Source organism: Pyxicephalus adspersus, chromosome 5, assembly GCF_032062135.1.
Source record: "Pyxicephalus adspersus chromosome 5, UCB_Pads_2.0, whole genome shotgun sequence".
Lineage (NCBI taxonomy): Eukaryota > Metazoa > Chordata > Amphibia > Anura > Pyxicephalidae > Pyxicephalus > Pyxicephalus adspersus.
In genome coordinates this window covers 19,875,558-19,896,997 of record NC_092862.1, presented here as the reverse complement: position 1 = coordinate 19,896,997, position 21,440 = coordinate 19,875,558, and the positions used below count along the sequence as shown (strand labels likewise).

Below are 21,440 nucleotides of genomic sequence, written 5' to 3'. Positions count from 1 at the left end.
AAAACATTACCAAAAAAAAAAAAAAAACAGGCGTAACAGTGTGGTTATTTTTTGCCTTGAGAAGAGAGTATAGATAGTAGATAATTGTCAGACAGTGGCCATATATACTTCTTTTTCAGTAGGGTGGTAGATGAAACTCCAGAAAGGTCATATCATAAGTACAGTAGAAGCAAATATAACAGGACATTGTGCTGTGGATCAGGTCACTGAAGAGCCACTCACAACAGTTGAGGGTAGAAATGTATAAATGTCATTATAAAAAAAAATCACATTAGTGCCCTTTACTGGTATTATGTCATCTTCAAAAGATTGGGGATTTTACATCTACAGTAATGATTTATGATGCCAATTTACTTCACAATTCTTACTGTAAGGTACTACACAGCCTAATATAATCATTGGCTCTCTGTGGGCCCTATGTATCAAAGGACAGTAAGATTCATCTGTTGATAGTATAAGCATGACTGTGGACATAACAAAATCAATAACCTGTCTCAGATTTCTTTATTTTTAGGGATTATGCAGTTTATTTACTTTTTTTTTTTTAAGCAAAAGCTACTCAATCACTAATAAAAAAAATAACGGGTTTATTTCTATTTAAAATAGTGACCAGATCCAAGCCTATAATTTTTTTGTTCCACTGGATCAAATTTGTATTCAAAACTGTGGGTTTACAGCGCAGATATAACCCAATAATTTAGAGTAATCTATTTCAAATTGCATACAATTGGCTGGCTGGCCTGTATCCATCCTTAGTGTATGTAAACAATAGCTTGCTCGGTATAAAGCTTTGAGCCTAGCAGAGGAAAAATGAAAACACATTTGCTTAAGTGTTTAGCTCTTCTCTGGTGCTTTGCACTGCAAATTAATCACTTTTCATACCATCTTCCTGGATGAATGATGCTCACCATCATCCAACTTATATCCTGTGTGCCCAAGGCCATCATGGACAACTACCTGGTGATTAGTCATCATGCAAGCTTAAGCCTAGAAAAATCCTGAGCAGAATAGCACTCACATATCAAGTGGGTGGAGCACTACTATGCCGGGGCCACCTACTTAATCAGATTTTGGTCCAAAAGGATCTATGGTATCATTTGACAAGCCTGAAGACTGATTTAATATAGATATGTATAGAAAGGTTAGGTAAGGAGGTACAAGAGATACAAGGCAGGATACCTGCAGGGGGTACCTGAAAACCTGGAGTTAGGCTTTAATCACCTTCAGGCCTCTGATCCCTCATAGATGGAGTAGCAGCAAGATCTTGCCATCCACTCCTGGGTGTTTTGATTAAGAGATATGAGGCCTAAGCTGAGTAGTTTAAGTTTCCAGCATTTAAAAATACAAAAACAAAATATCATTCTTAAGTAGATATTATACCAACAGTTGATAAATTGTGTGTTCCAGACTGTGTACCAAGTTGTAAGTAATCATCAGCCTTTGATGTGGCCCCCAGGGCCCTCTTCACATTTCTGTAATTAGCTCTTCTAGAGGCGGTGTACAGAAGAGCCTGTCACATAGACAATGTTTTTATAAGAGGAGCATAACAGTAGTCAGTATCATTAAAAACAATTAAAAAAAAAGATTTCAAGCTGCATCCAGGAGTTATATCTATGTCTAATATAGAGAACACTTCACTGTCCTAGTAAGTACAGGTATAGGTTTACAGATCCTTGTGGTTGCAGTTTCACTATATATGGGAAATAATATCATCAAAGGAAAAGCTAATGACTAAATGTAAAGATAACAGTATTGTATTTATTTTATTCAGTGAAATCAGTTATTGTTGTTAGGATAGTGCCTAGTTGATTTTTGAAAAGCATTAAATATTGAAGAAATAATAAACAGAATAACTGTCAGTCAAATGTTCAGGTCCAGGTGGAGTAAGAAGGAGAATTCAAATTGATTGTGGGTTAGAGAAGGAATACAATTGATGAGTGATTGAGAATTGGAGCAGGTTTTAGAATAATAAATGAAGATAACACCCAAGGTTTGGATAAGGGTAATTGGTTAGTGACTCAGGATTAAAGGAAGTTTGAGGAGTAAGAAGGCAGGGACTAAGGTTTGAAGGTAGAATGAAAAAGGCAACTAATGGTTGACTAAGGACTGGAGGTTGTTTAAGGACACCTGAGGTTTATAGGAGGGACATAAATGTAGAAGAAAGGAACCATAGCATGAGAAGTAGAGGTAGTCCCTGGTTACATACGAGATAGGGACTGTAGGTTTGTTCTTAAGTTGAATTTGTATGTAAGTCGGAAAAGGGACATTATTTAAAAAAATGCAAGTAGGAAAGATGATTGTCTCAACGTCTTATTAGGCAGCGTGGTGTCAGTTACAGTATAAAATCCTCACTGTGAGTTAATTACAAACAAACCAAAAAAGAAAATTTTATGGAGCCTAGACATTCATTAACTTCTGGAGCAAGCTGTGCTTTGATATTCAAAAAGAAACAACTGCAGAGTTTGTCTTGGTCAATAAAGAGTTTGAAGAAGAACTTAAGATCACCCACAACCTCAGCTGTGTTTAGCAAAAGATTTCTTTTGCAAGTCATGCAAACCGCCCCCTCCCCCATCCAGCCTCCATCTTGCACACGAATGAGCAGGGAAGCTCTGTTCGTATCTAGGAGTCGTCCATATGTCGGATGTCCTTAACTCGGGGACTATCTGTATATTTGCAAATTGGTCGGTGTAAGAAAGGAACGTGAGGATTCTTGACATGTGTGAAGCTTGGTAGATGAGTGTGAAGGATCCTTTAGGAAGATAATATACATGTTAGCAAGGTTTGAAGAACTGATAAAGATGTATAATGGTTTGTAGCAGTGAGATAGGACTAGTAAGAGGTTTATGAAAGGATGACAAAGGTTTGGTGATGGAGTAAGAGTTATGACTAAAGTGTACATTAAAATGAGCACTGTAAATGAATATTTGTAATATCTATCTATAGTTGTATTAAACCTTTAATATTTTGTATGTAATTGTAGAAAGCAATCTAAAAAGAACTCACCATTTGTATTATGGACAGAATCAAGACTAATCTTTTAAAAGTAATAAACATGACACAGTTTCATACATTTACCTATTTAACTTACAATAAATAGACACTGCTACAAATTACTTTAATCTAACACATTTAATCTTTCAGTTCTTTCCTCTTATATGTTAATCTCAGTGTTTCTACAAAATCTCTTTTTCTGCTTTAATATGAATATTCAGTTTTTAATGTTTTTTTTTTTTACATTTTTGTTCTCCAGGTGATGAGGTTTTAGAGTGGAATGGGCGGATATTGCAAGGTGCAACATTTGAAGAAGTTTACAATATAATTCTGGAGTCCAAACCAGAGGCACAAGTAGAATTAGTGGTCTCCAGACCTATAGGGTAAGTAAGCCCACTCTTCAAAACCAATAAGGAAAAAAAGCAATGCAGGTAGTGAATTAACTGATAATGACCAAATAAAAATATTTAAAGATTTTTCTTACAATCTGCTTTGAAATATGGAAAGTCACACATAGAAATTGCTTTCTGACAAAATGTAAGATTACTATCTATACCTCTTAAAGTGTACTTTGCTCTCCAAAAACATTATTATCTAATATTTATATAGCTCTGCCATATAACACACTGCTTTTCAAAGTACAGGTGTCCTGGTTGGGGTTTGAACTTAGGACCTAGCGCTGCAAAGCCCAGAGAGCTAACCTTCGAGAGACTGTGCTGCCCATGCTGTACATTATTATATTCACCCCTTTTGCAGCTTCTGTAGCACAAGAGGTGACATCATTTTTTTACTGACAACATCCTAGGGAATGGAAAGTCCTCTACATTCTCTAGATCTTGCAGGAATAAGGATGATGTTACCTCCCCTAAATACAACAGGCAGGTCAGGGAAAAGGTAAGTATACCATCTGACTTTTTTGTGTTTGTTCTGCTCATTGGAAGTGGAGGAGAAGGTTCTTAATAAACATAGTTTGCTTTTTTGTATGCAAGTTCAGGTAGTCAACTTTATTTTTTGTGAAGTCAGAACATTTTTTGTGATGTCAAAAGTATTTTATTAAAGCATATGAAAAGTTTAAAATTAAAAATTAAAATTCTGTTGGTAATTTTGCTATCTGTATTCTGATGTGAGAGATTTCCCTTAATATCTTGTCTTATAGACCCAACAGAAAGCAAAAAAATATCTTTCTAAAGAAAGACAATTTTTCCTTTAGGCAGTTATAAAAAGAAAAATTTTGCTTTAGGCAGTTATAACCTCAACAATTGCCCCATTGAAAGACCTTATTTTAATTCCAGTGACAAACTCAAATTTTAGATTTTCTTTTAATTTCAGTTAGGGTGCGAATGGGGAAATGAATGGAAGTAATTACTTAACAAGGTAGCTAACTACATCTTGTTTTATCAGGGAAAAAAAAGGTTGCTAACTCCTTCTTGCTACAAAAATTTTTTGTTTTGATATTAAAGATTTATTTCAACCACAAAACTTTTTTTTAAATTAGTTCCACAATAGCGTAAAGGATCTAAATCCACATTGTGTGCTTCAGATACTTTAGCAGAAAAAAAAATCATGGTGGTACCCAAGGACCCATGCGGGCTCACCCAATACACACTGCTTGCAGAAAACTAGAGTGGGGCAGATACAAGACCAGTCACTCTGCACAGGAGGGCAGGGATGACTAATTAAAGATAGCTATTGTACAAATGCAAAGTTTTATGCTGTATTACTACAATTATGTGCAAGAAAAACACAAAACATACAAAGACTCCAGAAAGAATACCTACACCTTGTACAGGTTACCTAATTAGATAATGCTCGGGTTTAGCTTTAAATACACTTTAGGTTTGCAAAAAAAAGTACAAGAAGACAATTAAACCTAAGCTTGTTCACAGTAAACCTGTTTACTATTTTAATATTTTAAACAACCAGTAACAGCTCTGTTTAGCTATAGACATAGAGAAAATAATTTAGACATAGGGAAAATAATTTTAAATGATCACAACAGGATTGTCAGACTTGCAGTGTAAATTTTCAGCCGATGTTTCTAGGTTGTTAAAAAAATGATTAAACCCCTGCTTCAGAGTCTTTTCTGACTCCTAAAAACCTTGAGGATGAGTAGCTTCACAGTACAAGCAGCTCAAAATGTTAATGATGGCTTGTTATTTTACTGCCTATATATAAATATTATACTAAAATATAATAATTCTTTTATGCTTAAGGCACATCTTACCTTCTGTTAGATTTTTTACTGTAAATAATGAACCATAGTGGTAATTGCCTGGCTGTTTAATATGCCTGATGTATCTATGTTTTACACAGCTCAGTAAGTCAAATTTCCAGTTAAACATACAGTAAATTATTTACCTGGTATTCAGGCATGTATTATTTCTAGATTTTGCTCCCTTTCCTTACAGTAACATACATGTTTACCAGAATGGTGGGGTAACTTTTCTGTTTATGCCACTTACAAATGAGATTGTATGCAGTGTAATCCTGGCAAGGGCATGACTCTGTCCTTATGTGACTCCAGCCTGAACTGTCACATCACATCCTGATGTTATGCTGATCTTTGTGGGATGAGACTGACTAAAGGAATATCATATTCAGACTAGTCAGCTAGTATAGGGCAGGGGACAGGATGCTGCTTTGGAGGCCTTCAGCAATGAACTGGTAATAGTCCTGAAGACTGCATATTCTTCCATGTGTTAGTGTGCACGCATATCTTTAAAGTGCACATACAAAACTCTGTTGGGGATTAAGTGGTAGACAGATCCTCCTGATCTTGAAATGTGTTTTTCTTTTGTAGGAAAATTGTTGGTTTCATTTGAAACTGTTTTCAATATTATTATCTATATGTCAGAATATGTCAACAAAGTTTTACTGTTCTGTTTCAGAGATATCCCTAGGATACCCGATAGCACACACGCCCCGCAAGATTCCAGTAAGTCACATTCTGTTAATATTCACTTGGTAAATCACTTGTTAGATATTGATATTGGCGAGTGATTCTGATGATGCCACTGTCTCCTAAAGGTATCTTCAACTGCAGAATAAACAATCAACAAGACCTTATTTTCTAAAATGTTTTAGAAAGCTGTCAGGATGAGGTACAATCACCTAGATATCACTCTCCATATAACTTAGTCTCCCAAACTTGCCGCTGTTGGTTCTTCAATATATTGAGCAGCCTCATTGGCCAATAAGAAGGCGCAGGAAGCAGAAAGGCTGGGCAAGTTTTAGCATTATCTGTGCCGAAGTTATTCCTGTCAGGCCTAACATTCCTCTGTAATAGTTTTGTTAGGAAAGGTGCTGCAGTTAGGTGCCGGATGTCTGCAAAATTTTCTTGCAGCATTTATTATTGTAGATGTGAGAATATATTTCAATAAACTTGAAATAAACTAAATATTTAACTTCCTAAGAACAGCAGAACAGAGTCACAAACAGCTTCTGGAGAAATCCCATCACCTAAACCCCAGAAGATACAGCAGGTGATTCTGCCCATCCATGCCCAAAAAAATATATAATCAGTTGAAATTGGGCATTAAAGTTCATCTGTTGACTAGATATTTATAACACATTTTGTCTTCCAAAATGCCTTTCCTGGGAACATATCCTATTGATCATGTGACATGTCCATTTTAATTAGTCATTTAGTGCAGTTATTTGTTCCTGGCAAGTTGATGGGTTTGATTTATCCCAGCTCTAGGCTCAATGCACACCATGTCCATGTATACTTATTTAGGTCAATAGTCAGGTAATGGAGGAACAGACCTCATTTATATCAGATTGCAGTTAATGAGTAGGTTGACAGCTAGTGGTGTGTTTTGTTCTGTACTTTCCACTATAATATTAACAAGAATGTTAACAGGTAAAACAATGAAGAGACTGTATTGTGCAGTATAAGACTAATAAAATCAATGTTTCATAAACAAGGTTCCGTGGAACCCTAGAGTTTCTCCATAGGTTGACAGGGGTTCCAATGGGCAGTTTGTGTCTTTCAGGTCAGTGTAACTGACACCAATGATTTTTGGTGAGGATGACATTTTTCCCACTAGCCAGCAATGTTAGAAGGCATTCCTTCCACTGGCCACCATACTAATGTGTTGTCAACTGTGGATATAGTAATTATAGGAGGGGTTTCCAAAGAGCTGAAAGTTATTTCAATGGCCCACCTTTGTAAAAAAGTTGGGAAAGGCAAAGTAAAATTGATGGGTCAAGGCTACCCATTTACATTTTGCTGACCTAATTTGACTGAAAATAGCCCTCTGTATATATAGCTCAAGGGGTCAGTCTACTTAATTTTGAAAATGTGGTTTTTACTATAGTAAATTAGGAACAGGTTAACTGTTGGTTAGACATTTTCAGCTGAAGCTGACATGTTAATTTTTTTTTATTTCGTTTGTATGTCATTCTGTTTTTATTTTTTCTCTAATTTGCGCTTATGTCACAAATAGGTTCTAGTTCATTTGAATCCCAGAAAATGGATCGTCCTTCCATATCTGTCACCTCCCCCATGAGTCCTGGAATGTTGCGTGACGCCCCCCAGTTCCTGTCCGGACAACTCTCAGTATGTAAAAATATTCTTACTGTGATTTCTCTGTTGCTAGCCTTGTTTTTAAATGGTTGTAAAACATTTTTTCTACATAGTTATATTCAATAAGACAAATGGCAGAGGGTAAAAATATGGTACCCCACAGCAGCCAATCAGATTTTTTTTTTTTAATTAGTGTGTCTTCAGTTATCTTAAAAGAGGTCACTATGGGTTCCTGCACTGTGCACACCATCATCATTATTCTTTTACCTAGCTAGTTAACACAATTGCATGTTGGACACATTTTTCTATTTATTTGTAACTGCTGATGTGGCAATAATATCACACTTGTAGAATCTTTTAAATGATGTTCTTTATTGTGACTTATCCATTTATATCAAGGACTAAAATCAAATAATGACACTAAAGAGGCTCATCTATAAAGCAGCTAAGCAATTTTAAAATATTTTGAGGCACTTAAAATGAAAAACAAAAATTCTCACATTCATAAAGCACAAGGATATACTTCATAAGTGTGTTCTGTGCTAGTTTCTGGACTCAGTAGCTGGTACTGTGTTTGTAGTAAAAAAGCTCAATTATTTAAGGGGAGTTCAGTCATGTGACCTGTCAGAGGCACATTGCCAGTTCTCCTTCAATAACATTCAGCAAAAAGAAATTTGGCCTCCAAACAAGGTGGCATGATTTTTTTTTGTGTAGCTGGGCTAAGCTGTGTGCAGCAGAGTGCAAAGGAATAGACAGTGGTATCCCCTTTTTATTATATATGAACCACTAATTAACAGTAAATGTGTGTGGGTAGAGTCTGATTTTATGGAATATGCAGAACTATGATTGTTTAATTACAGAAATGCAGTGTAATAAATTAAATACAGTTTCAGAGAGTTGTTTATACATTCACTGTAGTCATACCAGTTAATGGATGATTATTTCTGGGTACACCAATGCCTTTGGTACATAAACCCATCTTCTTCACCCCTTTCCCTTCCGAACTTAATAGCAACTATGACTTCCCTTAAAGATGGTTTCACCTACTGCTGAAAAATCTGTACTGAGTGTAATGAGTTAAGTTAGTAAACATACTAATATACACTCTGGTAGGTTCAAGAACAGAGATTTCTAGGCTATATAATGTTCATCGCTGTTTTTTGCAGCTGTCGTGACCCCCTTATTTTTCTTAAACACCGTGCTGTTTGACTACAACCCCACCATCTAAGTATGAATTTGGGGGCAGAGTTGTTACTGCTTCATATTTTATCAGTTAAATGTATATAAAGTCTGTAGGGCACTGTATATCTCCTTAAGAAGAAATATGCTTTAACTCCATTGGCATAATCGCTGGTGTATTTGCAGTTGAAAACTTCCCAATAATAGTATTTTTTCTTATTCTAATAAGTCAGTTAGTGGACATTAGCACAACAATACAAATAGCTGTGTGGTAAAACAAATGAATTCTATCCCAAAACAGTTTAATTTTATTTAAACACAACTCTTCACAGATTGGTAATGGGATGATTTCAGATTCATTGTTGTTGGTTGTTGCATTTTTCACAAACCTGTATTCAGCAAGAAAACATAATATTGTTTTCTTGGAATCTAGAAATATTAGAATTGATTAAACTTTGCTGACTTGAGTGGTTGAAAACATTTTTTTGAGATTAAGTTGCCTGGCTCTTTCCTAGGAAGAGCTTACCGATTACTCATAATTAGACTGAGCACTTAGCATTGTGTTGTAAAGCTCACCAATCATCAGATAATAATTCAGTTAAAAACTGGCCAATGTCCAATTCTCGGGTGCCAGAAACAATCCAGCCTGGAATCATATGAGTGATCATTTGTCTTCCAACATGTGTACAGATCTTGTTTTACAGTTATAGACCTTGCACAGAGACATGCATTCAGGGGTCAGTTGACATATTTACACTGTGCCTGATTTATTACTGCTCTCCAAGACTGGAGAGGATTCACTTTTATCAGTGAAGCTGGATAATCCAACAAACTTGAAATGGTTCTGGTCCAGGATTGAAAACATTTGCTAACAAATAGCAAATTACGTTTAAGGAATCCATTCCAGGATTGCAGGATAACCCAGCTTCACTGTTAAAAGTGTATCCTTTCCAGCCTTGGAGAGCTTTAATAAATCAGGCCCAATGTAGTTACTATCACATATATAATCAGTACAACAGTCCTCAGAGCTCTGTGAACAGGCAAATCTCTGGCATATGTTTGGAATCATGGGTTGTGATATTGTTCAAAAAGAATGCTTCTTTAGCAACAAGCATTTGTTTAGGACAATTTTTCTCTAGCCTATCTATGTAACTTTACAGAGAGCACCCCTTTATGTAGGGACAGTGCTTTCACATGGGGATTTGGGAAGACTTTAGTCTCATGATAAAGTTACTCCATAATTTGGAGCTAATAGAGGACTAACTTTCCTTTGAAGACAGGAATTTGGGAGGAAGGAGGAAGGTAAGTATATTCAGCCCCAAGTATAGCCCCAACTTCATTGTGAGCCACTTGGTTTGCCCTGCATGGCCGAAGAAAGTATCCTCTTCAGGCTCCAAAATTTTGCATATGGCTTTTAGATTAAATTGTAAATTAGTTTGTTCTCATTTAACTTGGTATTATGAGAAACTGAATTACAGTTGAACTTTTCACACCTGTCATGACATTTTACAGGTACACAGGTATATATAAAGTAAACCTTTAATGCGCCACTTAGTCAAATGTACAATTTTCAAGATTCCCTAAAATATGGATGACTTAAAGGATTTAGTGATAACATCTTGCCTCTCCTTCCTTCTTTTTCCACAACTTCTGTTTGCTTCTGAACAAAATCATTCCTCTTTTCCTAGTCCTAGTTTCCTGGCTGTCATGGGCATCTTCTGGCTATATTACTTTTCTAATTACCTGAAGAATGTTTTCTGATTTCATTGTCAGATTGTTTGTTCTGAATCAACAGTTTAAAAATGATTATAGCTAGAAGATGAAAGATAGACAGGAAGAAAGATGGCACATTTAGTAGATGGACATTATTGGCAGTCTGTATAGTTCTCTTACAGGTCTCCTTTAAAGTTTACAACAAGATGTGTTTTCTGCGATGGATTAGTCCCATTGTGTCTCACTGTGCTCACTTTCTATCCATGATCTGTGAAGGGCATTGAATTGGCAGGCGTATAATCTGACTAATGCTGAAATCATCCCTTTCCCAACAGTAATATCTGAGCTTGATTGTCCAAAATTTGATACATCAGACACCCATTTGGAAGAAACAAATGGAAAATTTAACTTATAGTGTATGATGCACAGTAACACTTTCTACACCTTTAGCATTTAACAGAACAGCGATATCCCCTCTATACCCTCTATAATTCATCTATTGGTAAGTCTGGGAAATTAAAAATAACCTCATTAAGGTTCTCCTTATCTCATTTTAAATTAGGATTGTCCATCACTGTCACTCATTAATGCAAAGAGTTGACATTTCGCTAGTTACTATTGTGCTAAAAGTATCAAGCTATTTTTCAGCCCATGTTAGAAATAAAAATATATATATAATAAGGTGAACCACATCAATACCAATGTCTGCTTTAGGGTAAAGACAATACAAGATGGTATACTGCAACTGTCTCAGACTATCCAACCTTTCTCACATTTCTTGTGATACAAATGCCGACAGTGTTCATTGCATTGTACCATCTTTGTACCTAAACCTTCTTTTCAACAGAAGAGTAAAACAGACATCAGTGGGCTGCTCCTAATTGGGACTATATGATTGATCAATAGCATTTACATTGACTGGCATATTCATTAACCAATAGAGAGATTGGCCAGTAGTTTTAAAAAGTTTTAAAAAGACTCAAACTCAACTTTTAGCAAAGGAAACTTTTCTGCAACTTTGGGATATGTGCATTTTTTAAAGTAACTTTTGCTTAGCAAAATTTCTTTTGCAGGTTTGGTTCAAATTTCCAGATTTATGCCCAGATTTGCTTTAGCTGTAAAGCCTCTTTACGTAAATTGTCATGCTACGTATCAGTTTGGATTGCTGGACAGGAAATGTGTCAATGGTTGGAAATGAGTGGACATTGTCACAGTGTTATTATATGTGCTTTAAGTATCTTCTGTTCTTTTAACTTCTTACATGTTAGTCTATTAATGTTAGCAAAACATCCTTCATAAAGCAGCTTTAAAATGTGTGACCCTTTTAAAATACCCCAGGTATTTTCCATGTCAGTCATATGTGTAGGTCTACTAGGTTCATACTGATGTATGTGCTACCCATAGCATTTTTTTTTTTTGAAACAATTTTGTTTTTCCCATGGGACTCAAAAATATAGACTGCAGCACAAAATATCCCTAGAGCTTCTCCTATCCCAGTACCAACTAGGCTTAGCATCCAAGATCAGGATTTTGATGATATTGATCTTTAGTACAAAAAGAGTTCAAATTTCCCATTCTCCTACTACTGACAGCAGTAAAACTTGAGGTCCTTATCTATCCACACAGATTAGCAAAAGCCCTTGAAATAGTACCAAACTCTGCTACAACCATACTTATTTGGAAGAGTTAACAGACTGCTGGGTTGGGTTTAGTAGTGTGAATGTCTGGGCTTAAAGCCTAGTATACACACAATTCCTCTTACAATTTTGACCTCAGCTGACCAGTCTGATCAATTTTCCCACTGGTAATTAAATAGACAGAAGTCCCAAAATACGACTTACATATGAATATAAGAGTATACATCACAGACCCGTTATATAAAAAAAAATATTTTAAACTACTTTTTTTAATGCTCAGATGTTATCAGTTAGCAGTTTGTTACATCAACATGTTTGCCACAATCTTGTGCTTTTGATGTGAACTTTGTTGCTATTAATGTTGATTTGAATACTTGTGTTTTATTTTGAATTTGTTTTAATTTCAGCTTGTTGTCTTTTTTTCTTTTGTTTTTTATTTGTTGCTTTTTTTTATTTTGCTTACCAGAGCCAAAGCCTTAATAGAAGAACTCCGCCTTTTGTTCCTAGGGTCCAGGTAAAGGCCTTTTCTGCCTGACACAAACTAAAGCTATCTGTTTGTTTCTTTTTCTTTTCTTTTTTTGGTCTTAGTGTGGAAAATGCACTGAAGTATGCACATTTATGTTGCTCCCTCCATTTTAATTAACTTTGAAGTGTACACTGTTTTATGAGACCTTGTATAAAAACTGCAAAAAAGGAAAATGCCTTTATCTGTGGCAACACAAATGAGATTTCATATGTTGTTGGTTGTCATGACTAGTACACACTTTTCCTTTTAAAAAAGTTTTTCTACATGTGCACCCAAAATATTTGAGCATGATTATTACAGTAAAAATTTTTTACTTTAAAGAGATGATTGTTTTCTGTGGCTTCTAAAACTTTTTTTTCCCTAAAACTCCCCCTCCCCCTGTTCCTAGCATGCCGTGTAGTATAGCATTTTAACCTTTGCTATGACCCTATAAGCTGTAATTTCCTAAATCTTTTTATTTGCAGAATATAGATTTAAAATGCCATATGTTCATTAAAATTAAGTAAATATTCTGCAATAGTTTAGAAAATATGTCAGAAATTGCATTTCTGGTCACTTTATGTAAAAATGTTGTTTAAAAGGTAAAGTAAAAGGTCCTCTGCCCCACTTACCTGCCACTGTCAGTGCAAGTTGGTGTCACAATCCACTTTTGGATGCCTTAACCTTTATAGAAGTTACTCAGCAATAGCACACCTGTAAAAGAAGGCAGCAAATACCTTACCTATTGCCCACACCAGTGAAGGTCTGTCTGATGTTGTGAACTGGTTCTCCAAAGCTTGCTGGGAGGTTGACACATCCGGGAGTGTTGAATTCTGTGGTCCCTTTGCTGATTACTATTCATCATTCACCTTACTCAGTGTTGGGGGGTCAGGGGATGGAACCAGTAAAAACTGCAAGAGATCATAGAGGTCAACACTTCTGAAAGTGTAATGGGTGCTATTTCTCATTATCATCATTGTCACGTTTCACCAACACAAGAAATGAGAAAGGTGAGTTTTTTCATGTTCTTTTACAGGTATGCATTTGATGAAAATCTTCAAAGTGACAGGATGGCTTCCATTTACTATTTCTGTTACTTGATAAACAATAGAGTAGAAGGGGTGAGATTCTCTTTGCCTAAACAAAAAAATAAAGTTGGCAAAATTAAAGTGAACCTTTTAGCAGGCTATGGCCGTCCAAGTATTACCCTATTTATAGGGTTCAAAACACTGAGGTCTGTAGCAGCACTTTATTTTTCAACAAAACAATTTCCCATAAAATGATATGCATATTTAACATGCATGTTTCTGTAAAACCCTCACTTTTGTAGATATCCAAAAGAGACTCTAGTGACACTTTTTATAGTATTCCATATTCACTCTTTCACTGGAAAATTAATTAAAAGGGTATATAAGGAGATGGGGAAAGGTGAGATTGAGGGTCTGGACCAGCACACACAGTAATTAGACAATCCCAGAAGAGGAGAGGTAGAGGCTGTGCTTTTTCTAGATTATTTTAGAGGTATTTGCAAGTTAAATAACACAACTTTGGAAAAGAAAAACACTGCATGTAAGCTTTTCAAATTTTCCAACTCCTATTTTTATTAGAGCTGAGAAGGGATAAAACTCCTGGGTGTTTTAATTGCGTTTTGTTACTTCCTGTCCTGTGACACCTCTTTCTTACACAAGGAAAATAATTTTCTGTTTTTCTGACAGAAATGCAGTGGGAGTTAGAGGCAACCTCTCAGGTCTCCCAATAAAGTAAAGACAGCAATCAAAACATGACATATCTGATGAAAACTGATGGGAGTTTGGCAATAACTCAAATATAACTTTTTAAATTCTTTTAATAAAACCCTTTAAAAACTTTATTGAATATCACTGGCTAGGTGATAAGGTGGATGTATTTATCACCAGGTATTGCCTTGAGAATAGTCTGAACTCAGTGGCATTGATTTCACAAAGTACAGAAAAAGGTCCTTAGGGATTTAGATCCATTTAGAACCAATAGCATGATGTATATAAAAATGTCAGCCACATGTTCATGCTGAAAAACCACCCACTGATCTTCAGTCGTCACTTAGTCTTTGTTCAGAAAACCCCAGTATGATACTTACTGCACCATTGTCCTACCTCTTTGAGCAACCCACCACCCCGATTTCTGCTGACTGGATGGTCAGAATCTCACTCCTTTGCTGATGTCTAGCGCATCCAGGGCAGAAAGAAAGGGTTTTAAGCCTTCTCTACTAAAATAAAATGTTATAAATTTATAAATTTATATGATCAATAAGCCACAGTCTCTTTAAAGATGTTATCATACTTTTTGTTATCAGCCACAATATGCTCTTCAGTGCATTTCTGCTGCTTTAGTAAAATTTGCCCTTGTACCAAACACACTTGTACCAAATGCAGAAAATGTTATCTCTTTCTTTTTGTGTTAGACCCAATCAAAGCTTGACAGTTTGTTTTAGATCTGTATTTGGGTAGCATTACACAATGTTGACGATCTATGATCAGCCTACTTTTTTAAAAAATGACATTTGCCAAAAGGTAACATTTTGAGATAATAATTGTTAGGGGGAAACTACTGTTTTACCAAAACTTCTTTACAAAAATCTAAGTGAAACATTAGTTACAGGCAAGAAAACTAGAAAATGTGATTATTTTAGGCCCTTTCACATTTACTTGTAAATTATACTGATGTTTATGCATATTATCATGTCTAGTAACATATGGTGCAACAAAACTTTCGGCCTGATTTATTAAAGACTGGAGAAACTGCTCACAGGTGAATATGGATGATCCTGAAAACCTCGAATGGATTTCTTAAAATCAATTGCTTTTAGTTGAAAAATGTTTTCAATTCAAACCAGATCCATTTCAGGTTTGCTGGATCACCCATGTTCACCCATGACAGTCCATCTTCTCCAGTCTTAGGGGTATTTAATAAATCAGAACCACTGCGTATACTCATTGCAGTGTGTTACTTGAGTATAAGTAAGATACCTTATAAAAAAAGATCTGTAAATACTTACCTCTCCTCTTGCCTATGACACTGATAACCACTGTAACTAAAAAAAGCCACAAAACTCTTAACACTTCCTGGTCACCTGCTTTGCTCTGTTGTTTTTACCACCAACCTGTATGTTAACGACATGTATATATTCACACTCCATTGACACTCCAATGAGTGTGTGCACATTGGCCCCTAATATGCTTTTCTGGGACGTGGAGCAGGTTTTGAGCAGGTCTCCAAAGGGGTGGTTTAGCTTCGAAACTAGGAAATAGCAAGCAGCGTAGCAAGAACTAGGTGGTGTTCCCTGCTAGGCAAGTTTTTTTATTTTATTTTATAAAATTGAAAATGACTAACAGGTTCAATGGTAGTTGAAAAATTTAATTTTCTAGAACACTCTATAGTCAGGAAATGGTGCTTACTAATCTGCTGGTACAAGTTGGTTGCCTTTCTTGCATGATGTTGCAATCAAAATTGTTGGTTTGCTGATAGTGTGTTTCATTGCATGCTTCTTCATTATGACTGCCACATGTTGTCATAAAGTTTGTATATGACCCTTTTGCTTTAGGTTGATAAAATAATTATTTTACCATTGATATTATAGAGAATTAATCCTAGTTGGTTTACCTTGTTCTGTAATGCTATAATATTGCTATAGCCCTATATATACTGTACATACTCATTTTAGATGATGTGGGGAAGGTAAAAGAGGTTCCCCTAGGAAATAGTAATAATTTACTTACACAGGAGTTCTTTATTAGTGATTTGCCACCAACTAAAAATCTAATGACTCATAGAAGTTAAAGTACATGTCAATTTTAGCAATGATTGTCTTCTATTTGCTTCTGTCTGTTAGACATGCCATTTAAACCATGTTGTTATATCTATTCCACAAGTAGAAGACATTCTAATTATCCTGTGGGAAATTCTTCAATATAACTTTCTGTGATCCCTGCTTCTACTGACTTTTATCAGGTAGCATTGTTCCTAGTTCTTTGTGCCCTTTTGCAGAACACCCCTCTCCTATGTCTCATTGAAGAGGAGGGAGAGTGTTCTGTAGGCCAACAACACATTAAATAAGAGATGTCACCCTAAGACAGGAAGTGTGTTGCTGTTCTTGGATGTTACTGTTACTGGATGCTGCAGTGGCAGGAAGTAGGCATAGGCCCTGATTTAAAAAAGCTGTCCAAGGCTGGAGAGGACACACTTCATCGGTGAAGCTAGGTGATCCAGTAAACCTGTAATGGATCTGGTCCAGAATTGAAAATATTTGTTAGGAGTTTATGACTCCATTCCAGGTTTGCTGCATTACCCAGCTTTACTGATGAAAGTGTATCCTCTCCAGTCCTGGAGAGCTCTGTTAAATCGGCAATAATCTTACCAGTGAGTTCACTGACAGAAATGACAACTTGGTTTTATTTGAATTCAAGGTAGGAGGACAATATAGGAGGTAGGTGGTCTGTTTGTCAGTTCCAACAATAACACACAACGCATAGCTCCTACTGCTTCCAGAGAGAACAGTTTTTATTTTGTTCCTAATTCAGTTTTGCTTAGATAAGCTGAGGGGGAAGAGTACCCAGATCAGAACTCAAGCCTTACCTAGTTTTTTTTGCCTATTAAAAGTAGGTCCTCTCCCATCCTGAAGTATGGTAGTCTTATTTTCTTGTAGACTGATAAATCCACAGTAAAGCTTTAAAAAACTCATCTATCTCCTTGATCCCCACCTCACTTTGGGTCGATGGACCACTAGTTTTATCAAGTTTTGCCTTCTCTATTGGCTGCCTTATGTATTATTCATTCCAAGGCAGAGTCAGGCCTGGGTGGTCTGCATTCTAATATAATGTAGGGGTAGCTAGACTCATCACCACTTGCAAAAACAGGGTAAGTGGAATACATAATAATACATACATAGTATTGGAATTTTTATCAAAATTTATATTTTATTGTTTTAAAAAGACTGCAGTAGTTTGGTAATGTAGGTAAGCTATGTGTGCATTTTTTGGAAATTGCAATAGTACATTGCAATTATTACATTCAAATCTACCCAACCGATGGGGTTGAGACATGCTAGTATTGCCCTTAATTATGCAAGAGTATAGTTGTAATACTTTGCACTTGTGTATCCTATGTAGTCAGATAGATGCAATTATTATATATTTAGTGGAGTACTTCTTTAAACTGACACAGCACAACATTTAGTTTGAACACAAAATAACCAATGTTATCTACCAATGAAGAATTAACTCAAGAAAGCTACCTAGTTTTATAGCAGTTGGGCCCCTGTATAAAGCTTTGTTTAGTCCCCAAGGGGTGCAATGGATAAACGGCTGAATGCATGATGTGGATAAACAAAAGCTGTATACAAGTTTAATGATCATACCATCCTAATTAGCACTACTAATAAGCTATCCTCTAGCCTAACATCTTCAGCTATTTACTTGAGACTGGACAAGGCCACTGAACTTGTAATCGCCACTGTAATAAGTGTCTTCTTGTTTTAGAAAAGATATCAGAAGTCTTCTCAAAATTTAATTAGTACGATATCTTGCATCTTCCCACTCAGTATTATCTAATTGTACAGATATAAGCCTTAATTAGGATTTCATGCACAATGCTGACAGTGGTTTGGTCATTTGGATTATTTAAGGATTTTGTTTTTCTTATTCTCTAACCTATTATTCTGCACCATATGTGCCTGCCAGTTTTATAAAAAAATAACAAATTGCAATTACTTGTTTCATTGTCATGTGGATCCAAACATTATACATTGTTTGCCAATTCTATACTGTAATTCTGTCCATTTGTTACCTGAAACACAGTCACGCTTAAGAGGCGTCTGCATCTAGCCTAGGAACAAGTTCTGTAAAAAAAACTAAATGATCTTAAATGCAAACCCCAACAGACACTCAGAAGCCAAAGTTCCCCAAAGTTTCAAGAACAAGTATTAAAGTCCTCCATGTCATTCTCTCAGCAGCTCAGTTCACCCTGCTTCCTACTCCAGGAACTCAGCAGCTTTCTAATCTATAATGTAAACTCACAACAAGGTCTCTTGAAGGAGCAGCAGAGGGAACTGAGCTACATAGAGAATGGTTAAAACAATTCATTGCATTGGCTTTTAACATGTGAGCATGAATTGCTCTGTAGTGCTTGAAGCTACATTGATAAAGGCTTGATTCAAAGCTTAATCAAGGTTTGTCAAGAATATATGAATGAATTCTGGAGCACAAATTAACATTAACATTTACAAAAGCAAATAGTTGAAACATGACATAACTTACAGAAATGTATTTGTTTATTACAAGTTGCTATAATGGGGGCACAACTGTTAGACAGAATAGCAGAAACAACATAAGATTTGCAGGCTTTTTTATCTGCAACTGGCAGATTCATGCTACATTGGATGGTTGCAGGTGGAACCAACTTTGGAACTGCATGCACAGATGAGGCAGAGTTAAAACACTTGTCAGTAGACAGAGCTTCAACACCTAAGGAAATTGTTGAACTAAATTGTAGAAATCTAAAACCAATTAGCACTTTTTTCACTAGAAAACTTACAAAATAAAAAAAATACAACTTAGTTTATATGATGTACAGTTCACAGTACATCATATAAGTTTAGTTTATATGATGTACAGTTGCTGATGTAAAATACCCCCTGTCCTTATTACTGAACTGATGTAAATAAATTTCTTAGTATCATACTAGTACGGTCCACTCAGCAAGGATTGCTTCCCTATTCCTGACAAGCTAAGCTCAGTTTTTTTTTTAGCCAAAGTATCTGTGTTACCAGAATTTGATGTCTTCCTAAACATCTATAGTGGTTGATAGATGAGTTTGATTTGGTAATATTTTCCCTGCACTCTTTTGGGGCTTCTATGCCCGCATATATGCAGAACTTTCTGGGATCATTAACACTTATAGCTAAACTGAAATATCAGGCTGCGTCTGTCCTAGATATGTCATGGTGGGAATGGATTTCTACTGGAGGATTGGATGCTGCTTTAAAGGGTACCTAAAAACACTAACAATGACATTTACCTTTTTGGACCTTTTTGGTATATTTAATAAAACAAGACTGTCCAAGTCCAATACTCCAGTATTAAAGGATTTCTTTACCATGATAACTGGCCAATTGCAAAGGTTACCTTACAATGCTGTTTCGGAAGCCCATCTGTCTTCGGCCTTTTTGTAGAGATCTTAAATCAGACATGAGTTCCCACAATAATTTTTTCATATTTGTCTAATGCATGCAGGTCAGGAGAAGTGTGGTCACATAATTTGATGATCACAGAGAAAAACAGGAGAAAATGTGTTTGTAGTTTACTCAAGTAAACAGGGAATGAGGAAAAATCTCCAATGGTAGGAAAGGTCACAGTAAGAAACTATTCCAGCAAATGTTGATGAGCAAATGTTGGGCTTTTCTCACTTACTTAATATCGCACCTATCACTTTATAAAACGTATAAATACTTAAAACTAAGTCTGTGTGCACACGCTCAATTGTTGTAGTTGAAAAACGATCTATCACATCATCGTTTCCAGTGACAAACAACTGAAAGATGAATACAGCACTATTCTGTTTTATAGCGAGGGAAGGGGGGGAATGAGAGAGTGGCACCCCACTGTGCTTTCCTCCCTTCACTTCCATTACAGCCGTTCATCGTCTGTTGTTCCTGGATCCGTCAGGATGGATCCCTGAACGACGCTGGAAAACCTCTGTACACATGTGAGATTCTCGAGAATCATCTGACGTGTACATAGCTAATAAAAAATCCAGTCTTTTATTTATTAGTTATTCGTTAGTCTAGTATTTAGTATATTGGGTCCCTGCAGCAATGTGGGTGGGCCAGTTCTGCTTTAGTACTTTGCAGGCTGTCATTTTAATTTAGGGAACTTTCTTAGAGAATTGATGAGTAAAGGAATGTTCTGCTTGTTCTCCATTATCCAATCAGCAATCGGGGGGGGGGGGTCCAGGCTCCTGGTCTTGCTATCTCTATCTCTTGGTCAAATAAGAACAGTGTGATGTACATTATATGTGCACAAAATATAGATGATAATTATTGTTGATAAAGCAATTTTTTGGGTTACAATACTGTATTTTCTGTAAAATATAAACTATGCTTACATGACTAATAACAATCATTGTATTTGTTTCTACTCTGCAGATAAAACTCTGGTATGACAAAGGTGGTCATCAATTAATAGTCACTATATTAGGAGCTAAGGACCTACCATCAAGAGAAGATGGGAGACCAAGAAATCCTTATGTTAAAATTTATTTTCTTCCAGATCGAAGGTATGTCACCTACATAACTGCACGGTTAATGTGGTTAGGAAAAGGGTGATGTCTGTCAAGTTCAGAGTCCTACATTATCTACAGCTTTTGTCCAGGGGAAAGCAAATTGCAGATTACAGATTTTGCCACCAAAAAGACAATTTAAAGCCTGATATATCTTTTGTCCAATGCAGTTACCAATTCTGAACATTATATTTTAGATGTGGCTTTATGTGATTTAGGTAGAGGCAACACATTACATTTTTTATCCTCTATTTTTATATACATCCAAAGATTATGTTTGCCTTTGCTGCTGCTAGGCACTGCTTGATGTTACTTCGTTGTTTACCAGAATTCCCTAGTCTCTGACAATCTCCCCGTACATGTTTACATCCTTTTCAGTTTCTTTAGAATTACTAATAGTTTAATTAGTAGTTTAGTAGTTTAGTTAATAGTTTAATAGTTTAATTAGTAATAAATATTGTGTAGCTGTTTAGTATATCAAGTTTATGTATCTAGTAAGCTGACCAGCACTATGTTACATGATACATTCCAGTGTTTTTGTAATCGAGACACCGGTAAGGTTGCGGGAGCATAGTTA

At 35.9% G+C, this 21,440-nt stretch overlaps 1 protein-coding gene across 48 annotated transcripts in view; it reads left to right on the top strand.

The window, feature by feature from the left end:
- The window catches only part of RIMS2 (regulating synaptic membrane exocytosis 2), a 384,644-nt gene that overhangs the window by 227,522 nt on the left and 135,682 nt on the right, over positions 1-21,440 (top strand). For 38 of the 48 annotated variants that reach the window (XM_072410769.1, XM_072410774.1, XM_072410756.1 and 35 more), the window contains 5 exons: positions 3,251-3,374; positions 5,880-5,926; positions 7,440-7,552; positions 12,515-12,562; positions 20,730-20,860. In XM_072410769.1, coding sequence (XP_072266870.1) covers positions 3,251-3,374; positions 5,880-5,926; positions 7,440-7,552; positions 12,515-12,562; positions 20,730-20,860 — 463 coding nt within the window. The remainder of the gene's footprint in view (positions 1-3,250; positions 3,375-5,879; positions 5,927-7,439; positions 7,553-12,514; positions 12,563-20,729; positions 20,861-21,440) is intronic. The other 10 variants (XM_072410779.1, XM_072410788.1, XM_072410800.1 and 7 more) reach the window with 1 other exon arrangement.